This window comes from Clinocottus analis, unplaced genomic scaffold, assembly GCF_023055335.1.
Source record: "Clinocottus analis isolate CAN_PGR_092001 unplaced genomic scaffold, fCliAna1.0.p SCAF_4, whole genome shotgun sequence".
Classification (NCBI taxonomy): Eukaryota; Metazoa; Chordata; class Actinopteri; order Perciformes; family Cottidae; genus Clinocottus; species Clinocottus analis.
In genome coordinates, this window is record NW_027176153.1 from 24,036,124 (window position 1) to 24,048,008 (window position 11,885).

The window sequence follows — 11,885 nt, forward strand, 5'->3', positions numbered from 1 at the left end:
AGACCGGTGTGAAGAGGTGCTTCTGTGACACACAGCACCCATGTTTATTAACTTTTATATACGGCTCGCTTTTTTTGTATTTGACCTCAGTATCTAAAGGGGCAAATTTCTGCCAGTGTTTCCTGGCAGGCCTTTGCTTTGCATAGTCTCATTGTTATTTTTAAAGACCTCAGACTGGTCCTCGCTGCATTTGTGAGTGTTTCTAATGTTTTTACTGCGCGCTTTGAAGAAAACAGTGGCTGCAGATAGCCTCATATTATGCAGGCTGGAGGCAAATACATAAATTAGATAAGGATTCAATGCATTATTCCTGCTTTTCTTATGCATACTTTGCATGCACAGCTTGACTTCTATTTCTGTAATCCTGATATATGGTCCGTTGTAATGGGCACGCGACCAGTGTTGACCTGGGTCCCATGTGATGTGCGTTATTGACTTTAAAGGTTGTGATTTTTACTCCCAGATATATTCCAGTTATATACACAAATGGCTGCCAACCATATCGCTGCTCCTTTTGTATAGCTTGTATAGTTTTGAGAGTTCCTTGGCCCGCGCTGGTGTTACCACGAGTGTTTGTGTTGGGCGCCGGCCCAGCGCAGACCTCCATCCTGCGCGTTGGCTCGGCTCGTCTCCGCAAGTTAATGGGCCGGGCCTTTCGGGGCGCTGGAGGCCCCTGTGGGCCCTATCAGGAGCAACCAGCCATCCAACCAGCGAGTGCTCCTCGGCAAGCCTCATTAACCTTGTCAACCCCCCCTTTCCCAAACCCAAACCCCCATCGGTGAGTCACACGTGCTATGACTCAACACCCGCAGCTGAAGGTTGAGCCTTAACGCCGCCGCCGCCGCCACCCTCCATCCCTCACCACCAAACCAAGCTAACATAATAAGGTTCAGTCTAATCTGATCCCAGCTCAAGTTCTGCGAAAACAATTATTCAATAGGGGGATTGTGTTACCTTCTAATGGGACAAAAAATGGATTTGGATGACAAAGTCTCCATGACACCGATCAAAGTCGATGAATATTTTCATTTTCTGCCCCCCAAGACTTGTTGCACCCATTATCAGACAAGGAAATGATATAAAAAAGGTCAAGTGACGTTTCCTACACGATCTCCGGAACCACAGCGTTGATTAACTTCATTTAAATTACTAAAATACAGTAAAGGCATGGATGGATGGATGGATGGATGGATGGATGGATGGATGGATGGATGGATGGATGGATGGATGGATGGATGGATGGATGGATGGATGGATGGATGGATGGATGGATGGATGGATGGATGGATGGATGGATGGATGGATGGATGGATGGATGGATGGATGGATGGATGGATGGATGGATGGATGGATGGATGGATGGATGGATGGATGGATGGATGGATGGATGGATGGATGGATGGATGGATGGATGGATGGATGGATGGATGGATGGATGGATGCCTAAAGGAAAATTCAGGGTGCAAGTATCTCAACACATCACACAACATAATATATACATACACCCACTATTAAAATATATACAATAACACAAGTATTAGAACTCATTTGGGGCTCAAAAGGTTTTAAAGGGAATAAATCCTTCGCTCTCCCTGTTAGTGTGTTTGAACATGTGACTCTATATCTCCATGTTTGGTGCTCAACCCGGTTGAAACTAGGTGGCTACAACTGTCAATTATATTCTCAATTACATCTATAAAATGTCAGAGTAATGACAGGTATAAAGGGGAGAAAAAATAGTAAAACATGTCCCTTGCAATTTTTCAACAAAAAAAAAATGGCCTTAACTTCAAATAACTTGTATTTTCCGTCCGACTGTTTAAAACCAATAAATCCTGGAGCTGGAACCCAAGAGGGGAACCGTGCCGGCCTCATCGCTGCTCCTCGCGCTGGTGAAAAGTCTAACCGGAGATCTTAATTTATAGTTCATAAATACTCACGCGTCGCATGATCGGGCCTCGCTGGAAAATATATCATCGGCTCGACACTTCTTTTTTTTTTAATATAAACTCACATGACGGCTGCAAATGGAATTTACAGTCAAAAGCTCATGCGCATGTGACAACTCGCGTGAAGAATATCAATATTTTTGTTTTATATTTTCATGTTTTAGGAGGCCGTGAAGTCATTGTTCCCCGGGCAGGGAAGCCCGGTCTTTTCCAGACAAAACTCTCATGTTACGAGAAAGTCTGTTTTTCTTTTTTTCCCAGCTGGTGCCGGTCCTCTGCTCCGCTCGGCTCGGCTCCAAAACCCCCCCGAAAAAAAGCTCCAGCGTTCACCTTCTGGTTGCCGCTTGGATCCGCGGTCACAGCAGCTAACGGTGTTAGCTCTTGCAAACAATTTTCCCAGTTTATGATCTTGACTCTTGCATTAACACCATGCCCGAGCATTCGGCTCTTTTGCACTCTCGCCGGCCTCGGAGCCAAACTTTGGTCAACACCTCCATGCTAATTTTAAACTCTCTCTGGGTCTCCAACACATATTTTTACATTTTTTTCCGACAAAGCTCCAAGTTGAGCCGGCTTTCCAGATTTTTTAAAACCTTTTTTAAGTACCAAAGCACATTTGAGAAAAGCAACAGAACATATATGTGTATGCTCAGTGACAAATAGTCTTACAGATGAAACTAATTGTACTATATCTTACAGGTATGAAGATTATATCGGTTATTTAATCTAAACTCATCATGAGATGTGATGGAAAACTCCTCTGAGTTGTGTTATGGAGCTTGTCCCGTACAATTGATGAAGTCTTTAAAGCTTAAAATGCTGCTATTTTTTAAATTTAATGTATAAATCTGTCTTGTGAGTCTACCAACGTGGGAGTGCAACGCTAGATTGCCGGAGTGAGACGTGACGTTTACTTTTTCCCAGAGCTGTTGGCGATGAGTACAAGTCACTTCTGATTGTGTTAAATCAAAATAATTCAAATGTACTGTCTAAAGACTATAAAAAGTTAAATATTAAAACCGATAAAAGAAGCGAATCCTCATCCTCAGAAGCTGGAAACATGTTTTTTCTTTTATTCATTGTCTGTAACTGTAATCCTTCAGTGTAAGGATTAGTTACAGGCCTATCCCATCCATTTAGTTGTATAGTATTTTATATTCTGGCGTCCATGCCTCCAGTACAGAGTGATGGACCTTTCCGGTCCCAGTGAACCGTCTCCGTCTCTCTTTCTTCGACCCGAACCTGGACTCCCACACCCCGGCTTCACCTCCGGCGCCGCCCCTCCTCTTCTATATTTAGCGGCGCTGCGCCTCCTGTGTTTGCCTGGTGTGTGGTGTTGTGACAAGGGCCCACATGGGAGCCGTAATGACACGGTGTCTCCGTCTCCCTGCCGGTGCTCAGATACAGATTGTTTAAACAGTATCCTGAGCCTTGGACGGGTCCCATGACAACTCCGTCAATATTTACCGGCAGCAGCCACGTCGCTTCGCTTGAGGAAAAGCTCGTCTGCAGGCTACAATGTTTTTCTTTCTTCTTCTTCTTTTGTTGTCTTGCGCAACTGTTGTATGTGTTGTGTCGATGATTTCCTCTGGATGTTGTTGATGAGGTTTGTTTTTTGGGGAAGGAGAAGTGTTTTTTTTTACGATCGCAGCTTTCACCTTTTTTTTTTTTTTACGGGAACGTCAGGATGTCCTGTACATTAGCAACGCGTGGTATTTAGGGTGCACATGTTGCATAAACACATTACGAGAAGCCCACCGAGTAGTCGAACATGTCAGAGAAAGACACGCAGCGCTCTGTAGTTTAAGCTTTTCAAGATTTTAAGTCAAGCGGTTTCCTTCTAAAAGGAATGGAAGGTACTAAAATTCAATCTGCAAAAGTCTCCTTGCAGTTATTTTCGTTTATAAAATGTTTTCTATCTGTTTGTTGGACGCCAAACATCCTTAAACTAAAAGTTGGACGCTTCAGTTTGTTGAGTTTTCTGTAGACTGTAACTGTCGCGCTGCTTAGCCCCTAGAAGTGTAGATTGCAGCAAAATTTAAAAGAATATATCATTTATTTATTTCATAATCCACCCGTCTGTAATCTGGCGATTGTTTGGTGCAGATTATATTCATTTAATTAATTACATCGTCAGAAACTATTGTTACTAATTCACTAAAATAAATTCATATAATCATAAACAATTGTTGGTCATATTGTTGGTGCTGGGTTTTTTTCGTGATATTTTGTCATACAAACTCTCATAAAAGGTATTAAACTGCATTCTTTTGGGTATTTTGAAGGTTAACTAGTCATAATTTTAACTCTGAACGTTTCTGAATATCCGCTTACAAGTTAACAAATACACATTTAGATCCTTTACTTAAGTAAAAATACAAAATTACTGTATACTCAGGATTATGTACTGAAAGTATTACAAGTGAAAGGGCTCATTTGACTATTTTACTATCATTAGATTATTATTATTCTACTAGTGATTCATTTTGGATTAATCTGATGATTATTTTCCTCGATTGTTTTGTTCGTTAAACTTCTGAAAATGGTGAGAAATGCCGTCACAATTACCCAGAAGGCAACGGGACAGATTCACAACGTTAGTTTTGTCTAACCGTTGAAACATCAACATTACTAAAAATGTCATTAAAATATTAAAAGGAAAAGTATGTCAAGCTAGAGCCATGAACCTGCACGAAGAAGGATTTAGATAATTATCAAAATAGTTAATTGATTTTGAATATTTCCATATGTTTTGTGTGCAAAAATCCTAATTGGTGAAGTGCTGTCACCTGGATATAGTGCAGTTAAAAAGTACAACATGTCTCCAAATGAGAAAGTGTATTTAGTTATGTTCAGTAATAAATAATCTTATAGCTCATAACTGATCGTTTCCTCCTCTCACAGACGACGGGAAGCTCTTCCACGGCAGCGGCGTTGGAGACGCGTTCGGTCCTCGCTGCTTCAAAGGAGACATCATGGGCTGCGGCATCATGTTCCCACGAGACTACATCCTGGACGGAGAAGGAGAAGGTGGAGGTGCTGCAGTCACACTGTCACTCATCAAGGTCCACTTTAAGGAAGCAAAATGTTCCACCGCCCCAACAGCATGGGAACAAAATGGTCCAACTTGTTGAGACTCCTCCATCCGTGCTTTTTTAATGAATAGATTACTCCAAGATGAGCAAGGAAGCCGGTTGGATCCCTGTTTTCTCCCCATAGCTTCATGTTGAAGTGTCTTTGAGCAAGGCACTGAAGCCCCAGAGCTTCACAGCAGCACAACGCTGCTTCATTACTGAGGATGGTGACATGCAGAGAATAATCCCCTCTTCTGCACACCGATTGTTCTCCGGTTTTGTCCTCAGGTGACGTGGACGACTGGGATCGCCTGGAGGTCCGTCCGGGTCGCGCCGGCGTCCAGAACGTCCTGTACCTCAACGCCGAGGAGGAGGAGGAGGAAGAGGAGGAAGATGGGGAAGAGGTAGAGCAGGGACAGGAAGGAAGGAACGTCACGGTGAGGAAAACACAACACAGCCGAGTTAAACATCGCTCCTCACACGTGCAAGCATGTCAGAGATCATGAAGTACTATCAACCTGCAATGCATTGTGTGTTGAAGCCACCAGAGGGCAGCATAACACGCTGTATTCACTGAGACGTCATCACCTTTTACCTTTATTCTACAAGGTTTTGAGGACGAAAGCAGTGAGAGCAAACATTAACGGCTCTGTAAAACGCTCCTTACATGTCAGTTCTGTTCTCTGGATGTCACAAGATCATATGGAAATAGATCAGTTATATCAGAACTGGAGAGTATTTCTTATTTGAAAAAAAGGCCCTGGAGGCTTTCCAAGATGTTCTTCCTCTTCTCCCAGAGTTTGATTGACAGATGGTTCATCCAGTCACGGGCAAAGCTTTTCTGAAAGCGCCCGGCCTTTTTCCAAACAAACCAGATTACCCAGAAGCCAACGGGAGCTGCGTATTGAGGGGATGATTCTCTGCAGGTCCATCAATACGAGCAAACCCTTTCACATTGTCATTTGATGCATTATAGTTATAAAACATATTCAATGTAGGTAAATGATGTAAATGATGGAGCTCACTCTACTTTGACAAACACACAGCGGGACAGAAATAATTACATTTGGGTAGGCTTACTTACCGATAGCAAGTATAGATTTAAGTACTAAATAACACCATTACAGTGTTAACTATGACTTTGACGTTTAAAAAAAAAAATTGAATCTCTAATTGAGTCCATTTACAGATTTATAGAAATCAATTCAAGTGTTCACTATATTTAGAATATGGGAAGCTTTCCTTTTGTTAAAAACAGTATTTTTTTCTTGTAGAGCTGCTTCGATCGGTTAGTTTGTGTTATCTATGACTTTAATGAAGCATAACTTACTCTTTAAAAGGAGTCACTAACTAACTAATTAACTAACTAAGTGACTGATGGATGTGCTGACATCTGTAGTCGGTGTATTACTACAGCCGATGGCACTGTACCCACAACTACTTACTTTTTTCAAGTGGTTGGCACCCTAAATGTTTGATAAGTGACTCAGCCTGATTAAACGCACATACAGACAGACACACACACACTGCACAGTGCTTCACTTGTTGTTTTAGTGTGTCGCTACTCGCTCTCAGACTTGGAAAGAGGCCCTCGGTGTCAGCATTGAAAAGCGTGTTGATGTTCTTTGGGGAACAGCTGGATGATGTTTGATCACTCGCTGATTTAGTGGAGACATGTACTGTAAACATTGACTCTTTTTTTTCTTCTTCTTTCCCCCCTCCAAGAACACAGACATCACACTGTCACCTATTTGTTTAACGATATTTCCTAACTGCACATAATTCCTGTTTACAACTGGCACACTGTGTGCTCTCAAATTAAGTTTGCACTCCCATCAGTCATTACCAAAGACATTTATTTCACGAGTAATTGTTCCAGCGCTCCGTCGGCGGATTACCGTCGACGAAAGGTATGCGTGTGTGTGTGTGTGTGTGTGTGCGTGTGTGTGTGTGTGTTTTTTAACTCGCTGTCGCCGCCTTGTGGCCCTTCAGGTGTTCTTCACTAGGAACGGGAAGCTGATGGGCCGGCGGGAGATGGCCGTCCCTCCCGGCGGCCTCTACCCCACCGTGGGGATGCTGAGCAGCGGCGAGAAGGTCAAAGTGGATCTGCATCCCCTCAGCGGATGAGCGGCGCCGACGCGTGAAGCCGCCCGGACTCGTGACGCCCTGCAAACAGCTGGCTGCGCTGCAGAGCCGCTCACCCGCGACGCCGCCGCCGTCCCGGCCGCCGCCGCCGCCTGCTTTGGATCCATAAGACATTTTCACACGTTCACAAACAGGATTGTTCCCTCCTGGTCGTAAAAGCAGCGGAGAGGTCGCACGTGAGCTGTGTGAAGTTACAGCATGCGGGAACGGACGGCTGCACCTCGTAGCTCAAGGAAAAAGATATTTAACTGTTTATTCTATGCAATCTGTACTGCTATCTTCCTCACATCTATCTTATCTCTGCATGCAGTGTGTGTGTGTGTGTGTGTGTGTGTGTGTGTGTGTGTGTGTGTCTGGAACACTGAGCTGGTGAATCCCTCTCTCACGAGGTTTAATTTGTCCCGACCCCAAGCGAAGCACAGCGAGGCAAACAGTCCGAGCTCGTCGGTGGTTTATGTTTCATGAAATAGATTCTCTCTCTCTCTCTCTCTCTCTCTCTCTCTCTCTCTCTCTCTCTCTCTCTCTCTCTCTCTCTCTCTCTCTCTCTCTCTCTCTCTCGCTGTCCTCTCTCTGGGTGAGGCTGCCCTCCTGTGAGCGATCAGGGACTCGCTGGATCTGTTGCAATATTTCCCAAAATGCATTCACGTCTCATTTTTGCGTGATGATTTTTGCAGGTTTACAACCTCACACAGGATGCTGCTGCTGAGCGGCGTCACATCAGAGGGAATGAATATCTTGAGTGTTTTTATGCTTTTATGCAAGTAAAAAAAACATGACCGGTACATTTTCTTTAAGAAGATCTGCAAAATATGCGTTTAAATTCATCTTCTACATGTTCAGGGAATGTGTTTTGTGCACTTTGGGGTGAAACAGTGTAATTCAGTCCGATGCAGCAACACAATCATCTCTATCTTTATGTAAACTCACTCAGAAGCATCCGCTGCAGGGATGTTGTATTTCGTTGCATCCGACTGTGAAGCGCATCAATATCTTGTTTTACTCTGAATGTTTGAATGTTTGACCTCAACACACACGAGCGATTCCCATCTTCTATTTTTTCTCGCCCCGATATTGAATCTTTAGAACAATGTGATGAAGAAGAAGATGAAGCACTGCTTTAGTAGTCGAGGATATCTTCCTCTCCGTGTTGCTGTAGGTAGAAATACCTGTTGGATGTTTGATTTTTAAAGTAAAGACAATTGTGTGCGTGTGTGTGAGAGTGTGTGTGTGTGTGAGAGAGTGTGTGTGTGTGTGTGTGTGTGTGTGTGTGTGTGTGTGTGTGTGTGTGTGTGTGTGTGTGTGTGTGTGTGTGTGTGTGTGTGTGTGTACAGCATTCAGCAGCACATGGGGTCAGTTTCACAAAGCCAGAGAAGCGGTTTCGCCATTTAACTTTGGGCTTGACTGGTTCTCTGGTTTCTATGGAAGTCCATTTCTGCCACAAAAAAAGTCATAATCATGACAACAAAAAAAAGTATGACCAAAAAAAAAAAAAGTATGGCAAAAAAAAGTCATAATTTGGACCAAAAAAAAATCATAATTATGACACACCAAAAAAATCATAATTATAACAACAACAAAAAAGAAATTTTGACAAAATAATTAGGACAAAAAAAAAGCAAATTGTTACTATTTTTTTAGCATGTTTTTTTTTGTGTGTCAAAATTAAGACTTTTTTTTGTGGCGTGAATGGGCTTCCGTAGGATTCTCAATGCCGGCTCACTATTAAGCAGGTTAGAACTTTTTCATTGTTAATTTATCTGCTGATTATTTTCTTGACTGATTAAGCGTTAAGTCTATAAAATCACACCCATGTTTAGAAAAGTCCTACAATTAATAATTGAAGGATTAATCAATGTATCAGTTAGTTGATAGACGGCTATGTGGATAATTGATTAATCGTTTCAGCAGCTTTTTTCTACAAAAATAGTCAAATGCCAAATATTTTCTGGTTGCTCTTAGATATCGTTATGATGATGATGAGAATAGATTAATGATTATCATCAGTTACAATGATCCAAAGGAGTTGGCGTATAACAGCTTGTTTACATGTTAGCATCACTGCTAAATACTAAAATAAAACTATCGCGCTGCTACGTGTTCATAGAGAGCTGTGACGTGCAGCCAAACTAAATGTTGTGGAGGATTTAACTCGTTGCTTCAGAGAGGAACCGGGAGAGCACAAATACAAACATGTTATCCTGGATCAGTTAAACCAGGCGCACAGACTTAGTTTAACTTCATGACACAGACCTCAGAGCTGAAGCGATGTGTTCAGGTGAAGGAGAAATACTGTAGAGTTTATTATATTGTGTCAGTGGGAGCTGGTTTCCACTCAAATTATTATAATGTGAATGAAGGGAAGGATATCGACATTATTATTATATTGCATCAGCTAATCATCAAACTCTTCGGCATCTTCCCACGTCTGTACATAATCAGCCCTGCAGCATAAACTGTAATGTGCATTCCTTTGTTCATCATACTACAGACGAGTGATGCTAGAAATATATCGTGCACAGGGTTACTTATTAAATCACATATCTGCTGGAGATGAGCTGTTTTCAGCCGTTTGTCTTTCGAGCCATTGACGTAAATAAATATGTAAATCTGTCATGTTCTTCTCCTGCAGGGCTGGATTAAAACCTGAAGTTAAGGTTGTTGCAGCTTAAACTGTTAAACTTATTATGCTAGACAGTGCAAAGATATTAATGAGACACTGTGGACATTTTAGGCCACGGCTAAGTTCAGGGTATCGGGTCAACTATATATATATATGTATATATAAATATATATATATGAAAGTTTAAAATAAGAAAGAAATCATTGTTCAACCAAATTAGAGCTAAATATTCGGGTTGTCTTGTTGACTTTACTCACTAAGGACTTCTGTAACGACTCCTCGCCTTGTTGACTTGCACTACAATGGCCTTGTTCCGTATGTAAGATCAATAAAGGTTTCAATAATGTATTGAAGTACTGGATTGTTTTGATTTATGCGTCTTTTAAGAGCCAGTAAGCTGTCTGACATTGGTTCCACTTTCTGATACCCAGTATACAAGTTGAGCTTTATTAATGGTTAATATATATTTAAATGTTTCTGTTGCCAGATGGTGAACAATTCCCTCTGATTAGTTGTATTCTCTCAATGGTAATTATGAAAAAAAAACGCTCTCAAAAAAATATGCACTCTCCAAAAATAAATATGCTCTGAAAACAAAAGTTAACTCTCAAAAAAAAAAATTTCTCTCAAAATTTTTTTTACTTTCAAAAAAAAATCTCTCAAAAAAAATTTGCTTTCAAAAAATTTTTTCGCAAAAAAAAATTTGCTCTCTCAAACCTAAAATTTGCTCTCCAAAAAAAAAAATTGCTCTCAAAATAAAAATGCTCTCAGAAACAAATTTGCTCTAAAAAAAAATCCTCCAAAAAAAAATTCTCTCCAAAAAAAAAATCCTCTCAAAACTAAAATTTGCTCCAAAAAAAATTCTCTCCAAAAAAAAATTTCCTCTCAAAAAAAATTGCTCTAAAAAAAAAAAAATTCTCTCCAAAAAAAAAATCCTCTCAAAACTAAAATTTGCTCTAAAAAAACTTGCTCGAAAAAAAAATGTTTGCTCTCAAAAAAAAAAATTGGTCGGTCCTACAAATGTGTCTCTGGTACTTGTAGCTTCTCAAAGCTGATGAGGGGACAAGTTTCCCTCAGTGCAGTTCCAGGTCTCCACAACATGGTGCAGATGTTTTGCTAACTGGAATGAAGACGTTCCCCTCACAGAAGAGAGGAACGCATTTAAAGCTCCATGAAGCTTCTTCCTCTAAGAGGTGAAGTTGTAGTACTGAGATGTTACAGCGCTACACACATATTTTACAAACAACCAAACAGGATTTATTTTAAAGTGTATCATACATGCGTAGCTAACCTGCTACATTGCATCAGGTGCATGTACCGTTAGCCGCTGTGGGCTAACGGTACATGCAGGCAGAAAGTGCGGCTGCATGTCAACAGACCGGTTTTGAGAGCATTTTTTTAGGTTTATTTTTTTGGGGGGCATTTTTTTTTTTTTTTTTGAGAAAATTTTAGTTTTGAGAGCAATTTGTTTTTGCGAGCACTTTTGTTTTTGGTAAAAAAAATTTAGAGCACTTTCTTTTTGCAGCTAAATTTTTTTTTAACAATTTTTTTTATTTGAACAATTTTTTTTTTTTGAGGAAATTATTTTGGAGCAAACTTTTTGGAAAAAATTTTTTAGGGCAAATTTTTTTTGTAGCAAACTTTTTGAGCAAAATTTTTTTTTTGGCAATTTTTTTAGAGCACTTTCTTTTTGGAGCAAACTTTTTTTTTTTGAGCAAATTGTTTTTGAGCAAACTTTTGGGAAAAAAATTTTTAGGGCAAATTTTTTTAGAGCGTTTTTTTTTTAAGAGCAAAGATTTGGAGATAATTAACTTAAACTCGAAATTTGCTTGGATAAAAAAAAAACAATCTACCTTCATAAGTAATCCATTAAATCTGATTGGTGATTAGATAGTACATTGATTATTGGGGTTGATTTTACTCATCAAAACTGACTTTTCCTCACACCATTTGACGGTTTTAAACGCCTTCAGGGTGCAGTACCACACGTCATCCACCAGGCGGCGCCAAACAGTTTTCAATGAGGGAAGCAGAGGGAAGCGCCGTCCGGCCACTAGAAGAGTTAAATTCAACTTTTTTTTAGAATTTCTCAAAACC

General features: G+C 40.7%; 1 protein-coding gene across 4 annotated transcripts in view; it reads left to right on the top strand.

Moving 5' to 3' along the window:
* Window positions 1–9,717, top strand: part of LOC137800729 (SPRY domain-containing protein 3-like) — a 44,474-nt gene extending 34,757 nt beyond the window's left edge. Inside the window, exons 9-11 of one of the 4 annotated variants that reach the window (XM_068598050.1) lie at window positions 4,854–4,985; window positions 5,312–5,460; window positions 7,016–9,717. In XM_068598050.1, coding sequence (XP_068454151.1) covers window positions 4,854–4,985; window positions 5,312–5,460; window positions 7,016–7,150 — 416 coding nt within the window. In that variant the 3' untranslated portion in view covers window positions 7,151–9,717. Of the gene's footprint in view, window positions 1–4,853; window positions 5,015–5,309; window positions 5,461–7,015 lie in introns of all 4 variants that reach the window. The other 3 variants (XM_068598051.1, XM_068598052.1, XM_068598053.1) reach the window with 3 other exon arrangements.
* Window positions 9,718–11,885: the final 2,168 nt, after the last annotated feature.